The sequence below is a fragment of the Leucopleurus acutus genome (assembly GCF_964270905.1).
Source record: "Leucopleurus acutus genome assembly, chromosome: 9".
Classification (NCBI taxonomy): Eukaryota; Metazoa; Chordata; class Mammalia; order Artiodactyla; family Delphinidae; genus Leucopleurus; species Leucopleurus acutus.
Window position 1 is genome coordinate 68,180,363 of NC_139144.1, and position 21,289 is coordinate 68,201,651.

Here is a 21,289-nt window from a genome sequence, read left to right on the forward strand (position 1 = left end):
AGAACAGAGAAGGGTTTGCTCTTCCTAGCAAGGGTCATAGGACGATCAATCACTTAAACTCAGTGTCCCAGGACCTCAGATATCTTGGTCCAAAGAATTCCCCTGTTCATGGATGGAGTCAGGTAATTCCTAAGTAAAAAACGGTATGACTGTCTGCTTTCTTTTACCTAACATTTATCATTTTATCAGGATGACAGGTAGACGAATAAGCGCTCCTGACATGAAGGACATACATGTTAATATCACCAAAGCTTAATGTAACGGAAGTATCAACTTGACGCTCAGGTGTGAGTGCGCTGATGTAAAGCGTAATCGCTTGGGAATTACTGTGGGTTATAAAGGAGGTCTTGTTTTTTCTTTTTTTCCTGTAATGTTATCTCAACCCAGGACAATTTGTAATTGCACATCTGGGTAGCAATAAACAGCAGTGACCTGGAGGCATCTAACACTTCTATTGAGAGTCGAGAGTGGCTTGTGCTGTAGATTCTGCATCACTGGCACCTTTCTGATACCCCTTCCAGCCCTTGGAGTTCAGATCCAGAGATGCCTCCAATGGAACTAACCTCAGAAAAATCCTTTGCTGGGCTCTTACCCATATTTCATTAATTCATAGTTAGATTCATCTAGTTCTGGCTTGACTGATTTCTGGTCTCTGGGTCTGCATTCTTTTCCTTTGCTCACTGTACTCCTTCAAAGTGTGATGTGTTTCATTTGGTCAGTTCCATAAACTATATAATGGTAAGGAAGAAAAAATAAAAGAGAAAGTCACCGTCAGGAGGCAACAGTGTAAAATGAATAGATCGTATTATTACATAGTGGGTCTGATTTTTGTAGGTGACTTGAGGTGGTCTTCTTAGAAGGATCATTCTTTACTGGTATGCAGAGCCTGTGGTGACACAGCAATGGTCAGGAGTCCCCTAGGCCAGTGCTTTTCAAACTTTAATATGCACGTGCATCACCTGATTCTGCAGGGCTGGGGTGAGGTTTAAGATTCTGCATTTCTGACAAGCTCACAGATGATGCTGACGCCTGAGAAGCAAGAAACTAAATTACCAAATCAAAACACCAGCCCCACAACTCGTCACAATTAATTTTATTCCACAGCATGTTTAGGGGAATGTTATTCTCAGGAAGAGGTTTAGGATTCAAATAATTAAAAAAAAAAAAAAACCTTGGAAAGTACACACCTTTATGTATCTTTTCTTTTCATTAAATATATATCTGTTTGGCAAAAAATGTTAGACTCTTTTGTACAAAAACAAAGCAAAGAAAAAAAATAACCAAAAAAACATAACCCACTCCCCCCCCCCAAACCAACAACCCTGAACCCTTGCAAACTGTCAATACCTGTAATAATTACAATGATGTAAACTTGGATACTTGACCATCCTGTGGAAACCTGTGCTCAGCAGAACCACCAGGAGAAGGACCACCAAACCCTTCGATAAGCAACTGCCTCTCATCGGGGCTTTTAGGTTTAGTACATTAGAGATGGAGCAAGGGGACTGGTTTCACCATTTGTGCTTTCAGCTAAGGCGCTGGAAGGGTGTGTGGCAATGAAGAGGGCAGGTCTGGGCTGGGGCGGGGAGAGGAAAGCCAAGACTAGCTGGGAGGCAGGAAGGGTGGTCACAGTCACAGGGCAGACGTGAAGTGGCCATGGGACCCACGGACTGTGTCTGGAGACCCAGCCCTGGGAAGAACTAGGAAGAAGCTTCTGCTGTTGCTCTTGGGACCAGAGAGGGACAGGGCAGGCAAAGGCCGGGACACGGGAGGGAGGGGGCTTGGAAGCAGATTTCAGTTCACGTGGAACTGGTGGTGTGAGCGCACTCTAGAGAGCGGGAGAACGAGGAGGTGTTTGGTCTTCTCAAGTAGCTAGACTGTTTCTTCCAGACACAGGCCTCGGGCACACCCCTGGGTCTGGCTGTAGGTTTGGGGGCGGTCTGGTGCTGCTGGCTTTCAGCCTCCAGGAGGGGAGGGCTTGCCTGCTGGGATGAAGATGGAAGGGCCCTCTGGCTCTCTTACTGGCGGTGGGTTTTGCTTTTCTCCCACCTTAGGCTGCAGCAACGGGAGGTGACCTAAAGCATCGGAGTCTAGAAACGGAATCAGGGCGGTGAGCAGGATGCCAGGGAGGGGCAGGAAGACGCCGGGGCTAGAGGCGTTGGGGCCAAAGGAAATGTGGACCACAGCTTTCCTCTACCACAGCGGATTCCAAGGCATGGGAGCGTTTTCATTCTTCTCTCCTGTTAGCTAGCTCTTCCAGTTTTGGAGGGGGAGCTTCTGGGGCCCGGGCGCTTCAGTTACAGTCATAGACAAAGTCATAGTTGCTGGGCTCCTTGGGGATGGGTGGAGGTGCGTCGGGGATCTGAATGTTTTCCAGGTCCAGGAGGCGGAGCTTGATTTCCATGCTGAGCAGCGTGTCCAAGTCATTCCTCGTCAGGTCACTCATCATATCTTTCCCCAGCAGCGCATTCAGCCCATCTGTCCAGATACAGTACTGGTGGGAAGGGAGGTGACAATGAGAACTACTGATGACCATAACAATAGCTAACACTTACTGATCACTCAGGATGGTCTAGGCTCTGTGCTAAGTGCTTTGCCTACATTATCATTTAACATGCACAGCATCTCTATAAAGCTGACACGTCTGGTAGCATCTCTGTTTTACAGATGAGGGAACTGAGGTGGTGAGAAATTAAGTCGTTTGGTAGTACGTGGAGTGGGTGGGATTTGAACTTACACAATCTGCTTCCAGCGCCTGCACTCTTCTGTGCCCATGATGCCTCCCTGTGGCGCAGCAGGAGAGTTTGGGTTTTCGTGCCTGTGCAACATAATATCTCTAACATCCCACCAGTGAGTCAATGAGTTTAAGGTATTGGTAGAATATATCCCAACACTCCTGGACTCAACATCAGGTAAAGCTTGCTTCTTTCCTCACTCCAAGTATGGTTCCCAGTCTAATAGCTAATCTCTGCCTATCCTGTCTGATTCCCAGCACTCACGATGACAGCCCAATGGTAGTCCCACCTTTGCATTTCTTAGCAAAAGGTCTAGGAAATATCTGAGTGCTGCCCAATGTCTGGTGGGCAAAGTGGCTAAAATTATTGGGTGATCTTAACGGAAGGTGGCTTGGCTGCCGGTCTAGGGACCCCTTCTGCCTGGGTCTCCAGGTTCCAAGGTTTTTCTCCTCCAGGTCTCTGGAGCCTGGTCCCTGGGCACATCCCCTGTTTTGGAAAGCACTCCATAGTACCCAACTAAGAGTTTGGTTCTTCCCCTCTCATTAAAATTAATCGTGTCCTTTGCCTCTCCAGTAGACTAGGAACTGTGCTCCGTTTATCTGAGGACCTGCCTTGCTTTTGTCAGTTTCCCTCCAGAGGCTGAAACCCTGCCCTGCCCTGGTATTAGAGCCATGATACCTGGTGGAAGAACTAGCCCCTGCTGCCCGCATCTCAGAAACATGCCTGCATTCTGGATGCTCTGTTTGCTCACCTTTTAGGATGTCCTAGTCCTATGTAGGACCTCTTTGAGAGCAATTTCTCTGCTTTTCCTGTGGGACTGGTCTTCCTTCTAGAACATGCTCTAGATTCCCCCCCTCTCTTGCCCTCACTGGGTCAAGCTGCAATTCCAGACCCTGCTTAGCTTGTCCTTTGCACTGTGGTTACCTGGGCTATGTTCCAAAATACGATAGCAGATCTCAACGTAAAAGTACTACGAGATGGCAAGCACTACACAAATCTTAAGTCATAGTGAGATGATAGACATCTACCACGACGCACATTCGAGGCACCGCTTTTTAAGCCAAGGAGGTGGACCACGGGTGTATTACGAGGCCTGTGTCTGAGTAGCGCGGCCCTGAACTGTAGAGCTTTGGTTCTGCCTTGGCTACGGGATCTCAGCCAAAGCATTTAACCTATCTAAACATCAGTTGAGTGCTAAAGGATTTCTGGAAGTATTAGTGTCCTCATGAGATAGATTCCGAACACATCGAAACATTCGTTTCCTCATAAATAACATTAATAAAAATAGATACCCAGGTCCTACCCTGCAGATCCTGATCTTATGGATCTTGGGTCAGGAAATTTTATTTGGAAAAGCTTCTAGCTAATTCTGATGTACCTCCAGATATGGGTACCACTGAACCCCATGCTGTTTAAGGCCCCTTTCAGCTCCGGCACTGTTTCACTGTAAATCCCTACGTGGGGGGATTACTGCTTTCTGTACACAGCTTTCCCAGTCCTGGCTAGCTTCCTAGTACAGATTAATTTAACCCACAGGAACATTTCTGTGGTGCTTTTCTTTCGAGAAGCAGCAAGTACAGAAAATTTTATTAAAAAATACATCAACCAATAAATAAGAACTCTGTAGTACTGAATCTGAGTTGGAAGTATCAATACGAACTTACAGTGTATTTTATCTTTAAAAAAACACAACTCCAAGCTCTGTCTACAAAAAACCTGAAAATAAGGACCAACGCAGTAGTGACAGGCACACCTCATGTCCAGATTCTGGTCGCTAAATACCAAAAGGAGCCAAAGCTCCACAGAGAAAAGGTAGGACATGTACAAGATGAACCTGGAATATCTTGTCATGCCAGAACGCCTGAAAGCTGCCAAAGACATCTGTCCACAGAACTCAGAAGCTAACCAGAAGGTGCTCCTTCTTTCTCTAGATAATTTGGACACTGATAATGACAATAACTGCAACCTATTGATATACAAATACGTTAAATCCATAACTTCATAATGATACCCAAACACCAAAAATCCTTCACTGGCCTCCTTTGAAGATGCTCATGATTTTGAAAACTGGTCAAGAGAATCAAGCATTATCCTGCCTATCATATGTACACTGTTTAACCTCAGGGTAACCAAAGAGTTGATGAGGCCAGTTTGTCTTTATGTAACTACAATAGAATTGGAATATCAACCTTTTCCAAAGTCTAATAGATCCAAGGATCTAGGCGATAATCATCAACGGCTGCAAACATTTCCAAAAGAGAGACAACCAGACATCATGGAAGAATACAACACTACTGCTGCTTAAGGTAGAGCCTGAGTTTGATGAATCCTCTAACTATCGCTTAATAGGAAATACAGGATGCAGATAAACACGTGAAATGATAGAGCAGGTTATGGTAGGCAGAATAGTACCCTCCTTTGAAATAAGACCATGTCCTAATCCCTGGAACCCGTGAGTATGTTAGGTTACATGGTGAAGGGAATTAAGACTGCTAACCATCTGATCTTAAAACAGGGATTTTTATCTGGGATTATCTAGGTGGGCCGAATGTAATCACAAACGTCCTTAAAAGTGGAAGAGGGAAACAGAACAGGAGTGAGAGAGAGGGAGATTTGAGTATGGAAGAGGCGGTCAGAATGATGCGGTGTGAGGACTTAACCCGCCGTTACTGAGACGGATGGAGGTGAGGAAGGGGTGAGGAAATGGATTATCCCCTAGTCCAGAAAGGAGTTCAGCTCTGTCGATACCTTGAGTTTAGCCCAGAAAGACCTGCATCCGACTTCTGATCTCCAGAATTGTAAGATAATACATTTATGTTGCTTTAAGCCACTAAATTTGTGGTAATTTGTTACAGCAGCCAAGGAAACTAATACACAGAATTAAAATCAGCAAAATCTAGACTATTGACTATGCTACCAAACAGATGAGCTGGTTTTTTCAATGAATAAATTGCAAGGAAAAAAAACACATGCACATGTTCATGAGAGAAGGAGAGAGGAACCTATAGATTCAAGGAAACTGAAGAAACACGTGAACCAATTGTTACGTATGGATCTTATTTGGATTCTGATCTGAACAAAGTATAAAAGAAGAAGAGAAAACCAGAAATGAGACAGTTGGAGAAATCTGAAAACTGACTGCAAATCGTGGTATTAAAACATTATAAAATTGGGTGTGATCATGGCATGATAGTTATGTTTCCAAGTGGACTCTTTATTACTTAGAGATGCACATGGGAATATTTACAAATAAAATGATATGATATCTGGATGAGCTTCGAAAATAATCTGGGGTGTTGTGGCAGCTGGGTGTGAGTGAGGGTATAGGTGCAACCTAATTGGCCATGAGCTGATAATTGCTGAAGCTGGGGATGGGCACTGACAGGAAGTCATGGGTCCAGGTCCTGCTTTCCTCCTTCCAAGCTACACAGTGCAGGGACCAAAGAGAAAGTGTTTCTGGAACAAGACCCCCATGGTTTAAATCCAAGCTCTATCACTTACTGCTTGTTTCGTCTTGGACAAGTTTCTTAACCTCTCTGTGCCTCATTTCCCTTTTTTATAAAATGGGAATAACGTTAGTTTGTTCCTTAAGAGTTACAGAATGAGGATTAAGAGAGGTGAAGCACATAAAGCATTGAATGGTCCCTGGTGCAGAGTATTCCGGTTATAATTACTATTATCAGTACTATTGTCGAGTTATTCAATTTTGGGAGGCCTCTCTCTCCCCCTCTGATAAACAAGGATATCTGTGACAGAACTTTCCATTTTATGGAGCGATTATGCAAATAAAATGAGGTAATAGATACGGAAGTGGTCTGAAGAATACTTTTAATTTACACAAGTGTATGGCATTTTTCTCCTCACTACATCGGTAAAAAATGGCAGATATGAATAAAAATGTGGCAGTCCCAGAACATTTATCCTTATCTGGAATTAATGTATACTGGGAAAAACAGCGTTGTATAGATTTAAATAGCATCTGCAGCTCTACCATTTGAAGTAGTTTCCTATACATCCGTATATATCTTGAATACGGTGGCCTGTGTACAACCACAATTTTATTTAAAAAGAGAAATGGTAGGACACAGTGTGTATTTTCAGGAAGATGAAGACAAAGTCATCCCCTTCTGTGAACGAAATGTCAAGTAACACAGAATTATATTTAAGTGCCGCTCTAAATGCAGGATTTGCATATAATCTTTCTTCTCTCGTTGGGATGTACAATTTTATTCAAAAGCTTCAAACCAGTGAAAACCAAATACAGAATAACTTCTAAATGAGCTAAGTCTCCCAGGGGAAATGGGGAACAAAATTCAAATTCTATTAAAATGTTCCTTCCTTTCTAAAAGCTTTCTATGTAACCACATGCACAACAAAAATTTGAATGGTATCATCTAAAAATAAGAGTTTCAAGCATGATGTTGGGTTCTAGTTTACAAGAGAAAAAGTTAAATCAACCAGAGCTGCTACTTCATCTTACAAATGCATTTTCCTGGATTTATGCTAAATATTTTAAATATAGCTGACAGCATGATTCAAGAAGAGAAACAAATTATACATATAACAAGATGTCAAAAGGAATAAAAGCATCTCAAAAATAAAATTCCAACAGCAGAGACAGCCCTAAACCTCTTAAAATAACTTACAGAAACATGGTAAAAAACCTACTTCATCAAATGTTTTAAAGAATAGAAATAAGTTTATCATGGGAAAATTCTGGCCCAAAGCTAAATATTCAAGGAAAACCAAAGCTATAAGCCAGGGCTGATACTTCCTCTGGGTTAACAATTATGCCCTTACTGAGTATGAAGCATGTGTACATTCTTCTTCTTTACCATAAACTCTTTATTTTTATTTTTTAAGTTTTTGTTTATTTTTTGGCCACGCCACGTGGCATGTGGGATCTTAGTTCCCCAACCAGGGATCGAACCCACGCCCACTGCAGTGGAAGCGCGGAGTCTTCACCACTGGACTGCCAGGGAAGTCCTTACCATAAACTCCTGATCAAGCTAAGAAGAAGTTGAATCTGTTACAACTTGCAGTTTTTCGAGAGGTTTCCGTTCTATTCCAAGTCAACAAGATGTACCTTTGTTCGTGATTTTTCTCAGGTAGACATTTTTAAAAAATGAAATTTCTTTCTTCCCAATATTTTTTACCTGCTTGTTTTTCTTGAGAAAATATGACGTTCTCTCATAAATTAACCCCACTGAGACCCTTACCTCATGCTTGTCAGGAGCTATGAAGTTCAGCTGGCAGTTTGAGTCATACAAGATCGAGAAAGCAAGTTCAAGCACCTCCTAAGAGAGATCAGAGAAAACACCACATTGAGGAAAGTTGACACATTTGTTCTGTAGTCACAAATGGCTGCAGATTGAACATGGAATAGTGCCTACAGTGTGTCCAGGCAAGAGGAGCAGCTGTGAGGCTGACGGGAGGAAGGAGCATGTTTTTCAAGGTTCACAGCACATTTCCTTCTCTCTGTTCAGGGGGAGTCTGCGTGAACCATCTCATTTAATTCTCAAGACAGCGCATGGAGCAAATGTTATCATTCCCCTTTTATGCAAAGGAGCTCAGAGAGGTTAAGTGAGTTGTCCAAGGCCACATATCCCGAAAGCTGTGCTACTCTCCTATCTTCAGCATCTCCCTCCCAGGGAGACCATGAAAAACAGTAAACTCCTTCCCAGTCAGCAGCATTATGGGCTGCTCTATCTTCTATCATTTCCAAACAGACAGGTGTCCATAGGCGTATAAACTTGCTAAAACATGAAAGCTACGTAGGAGGTAATGAGGCTTCTGGATGAACCCATTATCTGTAGGTAACACGTCTGCCCTTTGACCCCTGAACTACTGTAGAGCAAAGGCTACACAAAATCTAGTTTTATCCTATAGTGGCTGCAGGGTATAAAGGAGAACATGGGCCCAAGTGGCAGAATAGCTGGGGTTCATTCATTGGTGAGTTGTTCGTTCGAATGTCTGGGTTCATTCGTAATACAGACTATGAGACAGACCCCCAGGACCAAGGACTAAGTGACATTGTCATTTCATTGTAGCTGAATGACCTTGGCTGAGACACTCAGCGTCATGCCTAATATGTATGTTAATATATGCTTCTCAAATTGTATGTACTGTGCAATATTGGATACTATGATTTTTCTATTGGACTGACAGCAGGGTACAACCTATGGAAGATGAGAGTCATTGCACATCTCAACACCCTAACAACTCCTAATTTGGAGGGAAGGGCCAAATGAGTCCACATCGGTGCTCTGCATCACTGTAACACACGTGCTAACCTTCCTTCTCTGTGTCTATTAGGCACCACTGATGACTGCCCCTTTCCCTTGTGCTATGATCTGGGAACTGCACTCTCAGTAACTACCCACAGGTGTTCTTTCTTGGGGAGGTAGATCTCTCCACATCATTCTCTACCTCAACATTTGTCAGAGGATTTGCCTTTGGCCAGTAAGTCACAGCAAGAATGCCCCCACAAAGAAGGCAGCAGGCAGAAAGATGAGGTCAATGCCTTCAGATTTCAGATGAGAAAGAATTCTTCCAAGTGAACTCCAAAGGCCCAGCATTAGCTGGATGCCTCTCCTGACACAGCAAACCATCAGGCTATTTGTGGCTGTCATGGATTTTATCTGTGTCTGGCTCACCTCTAGCTGTCCCATCATTAAGGGAAAACAGCTCTTGTTCTGAGCCCAGACCTACCAGTATCTCATACTCTTAGGGCATCCTCGCCCTACCAGAAATAGAAACAAGTGAAGGAAAGAATGCTGAGTCATAGAATGGGATCTGTTCTGCAAAACTACCCCCCTCTGCAATTTTCATTTTTTTAAAAATTTATTTTTGGTTGTGTTGGGTCTTCGTTGCTGCGCGTGGGCTTTCTCTAGTTGCGGCGAGCCGGGGCTACTCTTCGTTGCGTTGTGCGGCTTCTCATTGCAGTGGCTTCTCTTGTTGCGGAGCACAGGCTCTAGGCACGTGGGCTTCAGTAGTTGTGGCACACAGGCTCAGTAGGTGCGGCTTGTGGGCTCTAGAGCGTAGGCTCAGGAGTGTGGCGCAGGGGCTTAGTTGCTCCGCGGCATGTGGGATCTTCCCAGACCAGGGATCGAACCCGTGTCCCCTGCTTTGGCAGGCGGATTCTTAACCCCTGCACTACCAGGGAAGTTCCTGTATTTTTCATTTTTTTCTTCCTTAGGATTCCGTTCAAGCCTGCCCAGTTAAGATCAATAATATTAAAAAAGAGTTCGCCAAAACAAACAAACAAAAACAATTCTCACATAAGTTTGGCATCTCTTTTGGGTCTTTTAGTTTATAATGAAAATGGTCATGGGCCCTAGTAGTGGTACCATAATTGGTGTCATCCTTTTAAAAAAGTCAGTAAGGCAATCCATATCAAGAACGAGGGGTCCCACTCCCGGGGTTATTCCTAAAGAAAATTCAAAAGGAAGCAAAAGCTGTATATATCATTACCTGTAAGAACATAATATGAGAAACTAAATAAATGTCCTCCCTTCCTTGGGTAAACCATCAAAAAAATCACAAATTAGCAACCCAGAGAAATACATGCAGTCAGGCGTTCAGTATAATTATGAAAATCTGATCTTAAGTGAAAAAAAGCAAGCGAAATGAACACTATATACATACAAATCACAATTATGAACAACGTCTTCCTGTGGTTGGAAACTGGAAGCAAATTGTGAAATGAAAATAATTATGTTAAGGTGCTAGGATCACAGGTGATTATTTTCTTTTAAAAAACTGAAAACATTTTTTCAACAAAATGTTAAGCTCTAATCTCATAAATTCATAAAGATTGTTCTTAGATGAGAAACACTGATATAGATGATGATTTCTTTACTAATCTTAGTGTCATTCATTAGGAAAAGTCTTTGACTCATACTTGAGAGACTGGAGAGAAAGGAGAGGACAGGCTTTGCTTTTGGACACGCAGTCAGTACATTACACAGCACCACGTGACCTTCGGAGGTCAACAGGAAAACGTGAATCTGACAATGGATTTCCGGCTGACGTTGGACCATGACTGCCACTTTGCTTAGGGCAGGCGCATGGCTAACCCATCCCCTTGCTTACGACAGCAGGTGTGAGCATCACCAGAGCCCAGACGTGGCCTCTTGACTAGGTGCTGAAGTCACTTGAGACAAGAGTGTCAGTGTGGTTGTCCTTTGTGACACTTTCTCTTCTGCAGGGCAGGGAGGGAGCAGGAAGAAAAAGGAGGGGGCCTCAAACTTTGGGTTTTGCCCTTCTAAGGCATTTACCAGTGAAGATGTGAATGAGCGGAGCTGTCATGACCTAGATTTCTGATAAACACAGGGAGGAAATAGGAAATTCGTGAGAATATCATTCCCCACTTTAATTTCACTAAAGCTGCCTGGGAGGGGTTGGAGGAATTACTTCTATGACCCGCATGCCTGCGTTAAAGGCTGCTATCACTTATAGTGAGTTTTACTGACGTCCCTGGCCGGCTGTCACTGAGGCATCAGCGGAGGTCAGCTCTCCAGCACTTTGAGCAAGCAGACTGAGGAGCTGGGAGCGGTGGCCTCTCAGGCTAACACCCCGGAAGCTGCCACCTGTCCAAACTGTCTGTGAGGGAGAGAGGTGCCAGGAGATGGTGGAGTAAGCAGTCATGGATCTGGGGCAGTGTCCCCCTCAGGGGCTCCTTGTCACACACCACAACACTTTCTTAGACATCTGATGCTCTGGGGCTTTGCTACTCACTACTTAAGGTCTTTTATTCCCTCTGGATTTAAGTCAGTGGAAAATCATGTCCAGGAGCAGCTTATTTCCATCCTCTGTTCCACTAATGCACATCTCCCACCTCACCATGTGGAGGATGGCCTGGGATAAGTGAGTTCTGGGGTTAGAGGATACGGGAGGAACAGATCCTATGGTCTCTGACCCCATATTCAACCCGCTAGCCCTGGGACTAGAGACAAGGCATGTGGGGTCAGGGGATGCTCAGAGAAATTCAGGGCATGATGGTGCCTTGGTTTGGGGATTGCCATCTTCCAGGGGTCAGATGATGGGTTGACTGAATACGAGAGTAGAGTTTTAGACAACATATTTTCGGTGTATAGCGTTGGCCGCCATTCCTTACGTTGCTTTGGGTGACTTGCCTCATTTGGCCATCTCGCCTGGCATTCACTTTAATTATGTTGGCTCTCCACCATCTATCTACGTTATCTTGAGGTCAAAGAATTTTGATTAAAGGTGTAGGATATAACTTGGCATGTGTGTGTGCTAAATATAGCCAGAGAACTAGATATCATAGCTATGAAGCATTGTTGCTCACCTGTATATCTATGAGTTTGAGTTTACATTTTAGAAGGCAAACTCAGTCATTCATATAGTGAATAATAAGATAGGATCTTGCCTTCTATAAGCAGCTATAATGTTCTGGTCCCCAGCTATCTTAGCATGATCAGCCAGTAGTTCTCTAACCCATTTTCTTCTCTCTGTCCCCACCAATCCTGTACTCTGAATTGACTGTTTCTCAATCAGAGGATGCACTTTTACATGTCAAAAGGCCCCACGTGCCTTTTCACATATTGTTTCCTCCTCCTAGAAAGTCTTCCCCTCACTTCTCCTTTTCAAAAGCCAGCTCAGACATCATTTCCTCCACAAGCTTTCTCAAGTCTCCCAGGCTCTCCTGGTATTTAAATTTACTGGGGCATAGGCAACATTGGATTGTAATTTCACGTTGATACTTAAGCCTTATATCTGTTAGACACCCAAGGACAGGCGCCAGGTCGTTATTTATCTTTGGATTCCCAGCACCCAGCACAGGCCTGGTATAAAGAGGATGCTCTATACATTATGAGTATGAATGGTGAACGAAGTAAATCTGAATAAAAGGCTTTTTGGTTATGACCAGGCTTTTCAAGCTGAGGCTAGAACATCAGCTTCTAGTATAATCTGCTTCTTATTTCAGGTACATGAAATCATACTGGAAAAATAAAAGCTGGGCTCTGGACATGGTGAGATTCAAGCTTCTTTCATGTCAAATATATTCCTATCCCTTTCACTGAGATCTGGTCATATCTTCCCTCTGGGGATTACATGTTAACTGTTTAACTCTTAAGGCCCAAATCAGTGGGATAAGTACCAGGAATGCCCACTTTCAAAGATACGGCGACAAATCAACTTTATTTTACGAACCACAGAGTTTAAATTTAGAATCCTTAATCCTCGAAAGTCAAATTCTTCCAGTTGAATTTGCATTCACCCATGATAATTCTTTTCAAGTGTTAGACATTTCCTAAGTGTTAGACATTTCCTAATCTCTCTGTGAAGAAGCCAACACTTCTTGTGTCCACAGAAATTTGTCTGTTGCACCAACCTCTTTTAAATACATTGGACTCTAAGCTCCAGGAGGACAGGGCCATGTCTGCCTGTTCATCACTCTGTGCCCAGAGTCTATCCTCTCTCAGGTGCTCTAATGCGCACTGAGTGAATGACTCTACGAGCAAGCCTTAGACCATGACTGGCATGCCAGATGTTGAATGAGTGAGAAGTACTATCAGTTACCAACATCTTGCTATTAACAAGTGTCTGCCTTAAAGATGCTAATGTCCCAGTTTGCCCTGTTCAGTAATTAAGCTAATGGAAAGTCCTGTGGCACAAAATGTCAGAACCTACTCTCTAGCTGGAAAAGCTGAAGAGCCAGCAACACGCCTTGGGTGCTGCCCACTGCCGAGCGCTGACAGACCTCCTGTGGACAGGTTTTGGCCAACTCTCCTTTTAAGCTGCAGGTCTCCCCTCTCCTATCCAGAAGTCCGAGACGTAGGGAGGAGCAGGCCTCTGGAGCACTGGCGAAGAGGTGTGCGTGTGGGTGGATTGAGGAAATAAATTATTAGGACTGTGGGTTTCCTTTCTGCCTTTTGACGTTTTACCTGATGAACCAGATGTATGAATGCTATTAACATTACAAGACAAACAATTTTCATATGCATACAAATGAAAGAGCCAGGCTGGTAGAGATACCGCTGTTTCTCTCAGCCCTCAAGGCAGCCTAGAAAAGCTGGGAGTGGCCGGAATATCTCTGTCAGTGAATCCCAGGAAGTAGCCTCCATTTGAAGTCTTATTTATGTGTTTATAGCAGTGTGCCCCATTATCCATCCATCCATCCATCTGTCCACCCACCTGTCCAATTTTCTACGTGTCATTTACAAGTTTTTTTTTAAAGTTTGGAGATGTCATTTACTCAGTTTGTTTTGTTGATCTCCTCTAAGGGGAGAGGAATCTCCTACAAGAAGGCCAAAACTACCCACACATATCCTAGGCTCAAATGAGAACACCATCTCTACACCTGTTTTGATATTGGTAACTTGTATCTTCTTTCATTTTCTCTTGGTTAGTCAGGCTAGAAATTTATCAATTTTATTTATCTTTTCCAAGGACCAAGTTTTTTTTTTTTTTTTTGCGGTACGCGGGCCTCTCCCTGTTGTGGCCTCTCTCGTTGCGGAGCACAGGCTCCGGACGCGCAGGCTCAGCGGCCATGGCTCACGGGCCCAGCCGCTCCGCGGCACGTGGGATCTTCCCGGACCGGGGCACGAACCCGCGTCCCCTGCATCGGCAGGCGGGCTCTCACCCACTGCGCCACCAGGGACGCCCCAGGACCAAGTTTTGATTTTGTTGCTTTTCTCATTTTCAATTCCTTCATCTCTAACATCGACTATTTCTTTTCTTCTGCTTGCTTTAGGCTTCAATTGTTCTTTTTTCTCTAGTTTCCTAAGGTGGAAACTTTATTGATTTTAGATCCTTCCTCTTTTCTAATACATGCATTTAATGGTATAAATTTCCCTCTACGCACGGCTTTCACTAAAACCCATACATTTTGATAAGTTATATTTTCATTCCACTTAGTTTAAAACATTTTGTAATTTCCCTTTAGACTTCTTTAAACTATGGGTTATTTGATAGTGTGTTTTCAATTTCCAAACATTTGGGGGATTTTCTATCTATCGTTCTGTTCTTTATTACTAGTCTAATTCCATTGTGAAGTAAAACATACTTTGTATGATTGCTCTTCTTTTAAATTTGTTAAGATGTATTTTATGGCCCAGAATGTGGTCTATCCTGGTGAATGCTTCTTGTAAGGTTGAGAAAAATGTGTATTCTGTTGTTGGGTGGATTTGTTAATTGGACGTAGTTGACTGATGGTGCTGTTCAAGTAATCAATATCCTTATTGATTTTCTTTCCACTTGATGTATCAATTACTGACAGAAGGGTACCAAAATCTCCAGGATAATAATGGGTTTGTGAATGTCTCCTTTCAGTTCTCTCAGTTTGTCTCATGTATTTTGATATCTTTGTCCATCCCCTTACTTTCACCTATCTTAGTCTTTATATTTAAGTGGGTTTCTTGTAGAAAACCATATAGTTGGTCTTGCTTTTTATCCACTCGGACAATGTCTGTCTTTTAATCAGTGTATTTAGACCATTGACATTTAAAATGACTACTGATATAGTTAGATTATATCTGCCATGTTTGTAACTCTTTTCATGTGTTGTATTTGTTCTTTATTTTTAATTTTCTCCCTTTTTTTTTGTCTTCTGTTTTGAGTATCCCAACTTCTCCCTCCTATCCCTTATGACTTTGCTGTCATTCATTTCACTGATCCATATGCTATAATCATCTAACACATTTTACTATTATTATTTTAAGCAAAGAATTATCTTTTTGATGAATTAATAAGAAAAAATATATTTTTATTTTACCTTCATTTATTCCTTCTCTGACACTCTTCCATTCTTTATGTAGATTCAAGTTTCTAACCTATATAATTTTCCTTCTGGCTGAAGAATTTCTTGCAGAGTAGGTCTGCTGGCAATGAATTTCCTTGGTTTCGGTTATCTTAGAAAGTGTTTCTCCTTCACTTTGGAAAGATAATTTCACTGGATATGGAATTTTAAGTTGTTGTTTTTTTTTTAACACTAAATATTTCACTCTACTTTCTTCTTGCTTGCATGGTTTCTGATGAGAAATCTACTTTAATTTTAATATTTGTTCTTCTACCAGTAAGGTGTTTTTCCTCCTCTGGTTTAAGATTTTCTCTTTGTCTTTGGTTTTCTTCAGTTGGAATATGATATGCCTAGGGGTGTGTGTGTGTGTGTGTGTGTGTGCGCGCGCGCGTGTGTGTTGGTATTTATCCTGCTTGGTATCTTATAAGCTTCCTGGATCTGTGGTTGGATATCTATCTTTAATTTTGGAAAGTTCTTGGCCATTATTGATTCAATATTTCTTCAGTTCTATTCTCTTTCTTTTGGTATTTTAATTATACATATATTATACTTTTTGCAATTGTCTGTCAGTTCTCTGATGTTCTAATTTTTTTCCTTTTGGCATTTCAGTTTAGGAAGTTTCTACTGACTCATTTTCAAGCTCACTAATCCTTTCCTCAGCCATGTCAAGTCTACTGAAGAGCCCATTAAAAGCATATTTTATTTCACTTCTGTTACAGTACTTTTTATTTATACCCTTTCCTTTTGATTCAGTTCTAGAGTTTCTGCATCTCTGCTTATATTATCCATCTATTCTTTCATGTTGTTTACTTTTTCCATTAGAGCCTCTAATCCTTTTAATCACAGTTATTTTAAATTCTCTGTCTGATAATCCCAGCATTTGTGTCGTACTGCAGTCTGGTTCTGATGATTGCTTTGTTTTTCCAGGCCGTTTTTTAATTGCTTTTTGGCATGCTTGTAACTTTTTGTTGAAATCCAGACATGCTGTATCAGGTAATAGGAAGGGAGATACACAGACCTTTAGAGTGATGATTTATGTTAATCTAGCAAGGAATTGGGATATGTTAAATGTTTGCTATACTGTAAGTGCCAGAGGCTTCAAATTCCTCTAGTGTCCCTGTTTTTGTCTACCCTACTGACTTTGAGATTCCCTAAATACTCCTCCTCAGAGAGAGGTTGTATCTTGCAGAACTTTCAGGTATAATCCAGTGTTACTATTTTGGAATCTAGTGGTATAGTGGTAGGATATAGGTGAGGGATAGCACTCCATAACTTTCCAATTAAATCTCCATCTTTTGGGGGTCCTATGTCTTGTGGCTGTCACCTTCTCAAGTGTATCTCCAGTAGTATAGCTTTCCCAGTAGCATAGCTACAGAGTTTCCTACTGATTTCCTTGAGGTTCTGACTGCTGTTGATTATATCTCCCCCAACCCCAACCCTGTGGTTGAGATAAGAAGTCTAAAAAGGAATGCAATGGGAGAAATTTCTTTCCCCTAGCTGGGATAAAGGTTTGGAGAACAGGGCTTCGTTATGGAGAAGGCTCTGTCATATTCCATGATTACTCACCTCTTTCCCCTCCCAGAGCCATGATGGAGGTGGGCAGTGGGGGATGGGGGACTCTCCATAAGATCTTCACTGAGAGAATCTGCTAGGTTTACTGGAAATAAAGCCCATGAAAGTATGCCCCCACAAGACTGCAACCCCCAAGAGTTTCTCACTCTCATATTAGCAGTCATCAGAATTGCCAGCTAAATGATCTTACAGCTTACGGCTCCAGTAGATTCTGCTTCAGGTGAGCAGATCTGGCTGTGACTCTCTGGATGTACCTGACTCTCCAGATTCCATGGCTGTGGTCTCCCCTGCAACATCAGTTCTCTTGGTAGTTCCAAGAAAATTGTTGATTTTTCACTTTATTCAGTTTCTTCTTACTGTAAGGATAGGAGTGACAACTCCTAGGCTCTTTACAGGTTGGGGTGAAACCAGAAGTTCCTTCACACCTGTTTTACATAATTCGCTGTCCCAATCAGAATGCTTGAGTCCTTGCAAGCTGCTTGGCTGCCAACTATACCCCTCCTAACCTTCTTTAGGTTACAGACTCTTGTTGCTGCCAATTTCCTCACACCTTGTCCTGCTCGGCTCCAAGTGTTATATAACCATGGGGACCACGGCTGGAGCTGAGCAGAGCCGGTGCTCCATCTGTTGTCAGGTGGTCTTGAAGGAAGGCGGCCCCACAGGAGGCAAACCATGAAGGCTGGGGACTTGCGTCTCTAGTTAAGGATGCTCTTCTGGTATATGATGAGCTGTTGAACCCTACTTCCCCATATCTTGGAGAAGAAAGAAATTCTGTGTAACAGATGACCTACAGACCCCAAGGCATGCCCTTATGTCACTCAGTGTTTTATATGATAGCACTGTGACAGGCTCGACACAGAAGGATTCATATGGACTTGAGGTGAGTTATACTTATGTAACTTAAGAAACAAAGATCTTGTTATCTGTCTCCTTGGCTGTATCCTCTCCCTGTTTTCTTCCTAAACAGCACTTTTTTAGTGCTTTTGATTTTCCTTAACCATAGATAGGGTCATCTTATGCAGACCTGGGTTCACCTTCATCTTATAATGACTGAAATTACAGGGCAGGCATTATTCACTTCAACACTGATTGATAAATAGGATGTGTATAATGTTTACATTTCTCTTAGATAATGACACGGGACAATAAAGAAGCAACCTATTGATCTATGTGACATTTTTGGCTCCGAGGTGCCTGAAGCTTCCAGATGAAGCTGATTAATTTTGTTCATGGACAGATACTATGTAACACAAGATGCCAAGAAGTAAAAAATTGGCTCCCTGATGGCCCCTCCAAGGGCAAATACCTCCAAACTGGGGGCAAGGGAAATTCCTCCATCTTTTCAGAAAATGCCACCTCCCATACCCTCTGTTATGGAATGTAGGCTGTCATGGGGAACAACATGATGGGGAGGGTGAAGAATATTGCAGTGTGAAGAGTATTTAAGCAATATTCACCTCTGGGGAGATTTTCTCCCTTAAGCTGTGTTTGAACTGTTTCACAATATTTCCCATGATGCTGAAGAATATCAGGCCTTTAAACGTTTTCTAAGATTTGTTTTGCGCCGTCTAGTCTCTCCTCCCTTTCCCAGACTTCACTGAGACACCAGGCGGGTAACAAGAAGGAGGAAACGAAAGGGATTGGGGTGGAAGTGCGGAAGGGAGAATATGAACATAAATAGAAGGTTAGGAGAGGCCCAGAGGATGGACGGAGATGAGTGGAAAAGGCTTGAGAGAAGACTGGTGACAACAGAGAGAGGGCAATTCCTAGGGCTGTACGTAGAAAGGAAGTGAGAGAATGCAAGGCATGGTGGAGATTTGACAAGTGATCAGTGAGAGAAAGAATAAGACTAGGTAAGAGATGTAAAAGGAATGAGGAAAGGAAAAGGAGCTGAGTTTAAGAGATGTGCAACTGTGTGTGCGTGTGTGCACTCACACACACACACACACACACCAACCACACAAGCATAGCTACCAAAGAAGGGCTCGGCCCACTGCAGTCAGTAACTGCATTGAGCAGATAGAACAATTTGCAACTTGGAAAACATACCTTGTTTTGTTTAAGGGCACCTTTCTCTTTCATATGAGGGCAGTCCTTTCCCGTCACCACAGCTTTGATATCTGCCACCGGCACTGCAATTCATAAGAGAAAATGAAAGTAACTACATCATGTGACAGCTTAAGTGTCCAGAAAGTAGCAAGACTAAGCATCGAGTCTGCTGCTATGGCTGCCATTCCCAGACACTACCGCTAGAAGAGAAAAGAGGTGAAAAGAAAAGAGAAGTCAAGCGGTGTCCAGGGCTAGGAACTAAAATATATCCTTATATCCTGGTAAAAAGCATCCCCGGGGAGAAAAATCTATGTTCATAGTAGAATTTGGTTCAATAAAGCAAATACCTAAAAAAAAAGACCAGAAACAACAACAACAAACCCATCATAGTTGCATTAAAAGTGATGGTACTAGAAGCAGCGGTAATAATCATACTAATGGTGGTACTGATACTGATTTTATGGAAGACATCTATGTGCCAGGAGCAATGCCAAATGCTTCCTACTGATGGATATCTCCTGCTACAGTTGCTACATCTCTTTAGTTTCTGAGTTTTGGATAATGAGGGGAAGTAACCTTATCACAAAATAATTTATCTGAATCTAAACCATCCTGAACTCTCATTCTCCAAATTCTCCCTCTTACCATCTCATTACTTCTCACAAGCATTCTGTGAGGCAGGTTTTATTATTCCTATTTTATGGACAATGAAATTAAACTCAATTAAATAAAGGGAACATTCCTTTCTGATAGGGAAGTGGTAGCTGGTGTTTATCTTGGAAATCCTGAGTGTAATGCAGTTTGATAAAATGATGTTATCTCTCATCCTACTCAGAACCTGGGGGAAGATAAAAGATGTGGAAAGGTTTGGGCCTTTAAAGCTTTTGTTACGATCATCTGATGGAGAGAAGGCAGTAGGATGGTTTGGAAGCTTAATTTAAAAAACTGCAAAGTCATCTGTCCCTTTCCGATTCCTAATCTTTCACTCCTGTAAGGGACTGTGAATTTAGGAGCTCATTTAGGATCTGCAGAAGCTTTGCGTCATCAATTCCTTAGACTCCTCTAATGATGAAGATAATGAGAGATTTCATGACTAAAGTTCACCTATTTTTACTGGGGCATTGGGTTTGGGGGTGACATTTAGATGAAGAGAGAATTATAAAATATATAGAATGTCAAAACGACGTTAACAGGAAGGCTCTTTAAAAACTAACATTGTCCGGGTACCCTAAAGTTGCTAAGAACTTTGTCCAAATCTGTGACACCTCTAGAGCTCTCTCAAACCCTAGAAAAGAGTGAGGCTGTGAGGAACTCTTCCAGGATTCTCTGCAGGCACCCGCGGCTAGCTCAGTCCTGATTCTAGATCTCCTCGGTGGACCTGACTTGTACTCACTAATGACTGCCTCTCCTCTCCTTCCGGCCATATGGAAGACTACTCTTCCCAACAACTTCTGCAGTTAGGTGGGGCCATATGATTAGCTCTGGTCAGTGAAATGTGAGAGGAAATGGCCTGTCTCTCTCTTAGCTGAGGCAGTGAAAAGTCCATGCCTACCAGTCTCTCTTCTCCAGCCACAGGGACTGATCCGGTTCCATGGTCCATCCAGATGGCACAGCTCTGGGATGGCGGAGCAGCCATTGGCCTGAGTCCCTGTGATCGTGTGGACCAGTCCTTTGAAAGCCCATGTCAGTTATGTAATGTGAGGAGTGAGAAATAAACTCTTGCTGTCCTGAGCCACTGAGATTGTGGAGGCTATTTATTCTTGCAGCAAAATGTAGCGATGCAGCCTCTCCTGAATGGCATGACCCTTGACCTTGGACTGCTTTGCTTCTCTGCCTGGCTGCTCGAGATTGGCATCTTCTTTTAGATGGTCCTTGTGATTCCTGAACCTACCTTTGACCACAGCCTCTGACTTCAGTTCTCCTCAAAACCATTTTCAGAACCAACAATCAGCCCTGTTCTCAGTGGCTGACCTGGCTCCCTAATCACTACCCCAGGAGGAGATATTTGGGCACTTTGGGAAGCTGGGTTTACTTAAGATTTACTTTTCAATGAAAATCCACCACTGAAGTGAATTTGTGATATAATTAACATACCAACTCCAAAACCCTCCTCAAGCTTCAGATGGAGTTTGAGTCACAGGGTAGTCTTCTGTTGTATAATAATGTA

General features: G+C 42.7%; 1 protein-coding gene across 1 annotated transcript in view; it reads right to left on the minus strand.

Annotated features, from left to right (window-relative positions):
• Positions 1-994: 994 nt before the first annotated feature.
• ELMO1 (engulfment and cell motility 1) overlaps positions 995-21,289 on the minus strand; it is a 495,322-nt gene continuing 475,027 nt past the window's right edge. Inside the window, exons 20-22 of the mRNA XM_082847008.1 lie at positions 19,123-19,205; positions 7,955-8,032; positions 995-2,494 (exon numbers count right to left, since the gene is read on the minus strand). Of these exons, the coding sequence (XP_082703134.1) occupies positions 2,294-2,494; positions 7,955-8,032; positions 19,123-19,205 (362 nt within the window). The 3' untranslated portion in view covers positions 995-2,293. The remainder of the gene's footprint in view (positions 2,495-7,954; positions 8,033-19,122; positions 19,206-21,289) is intronic.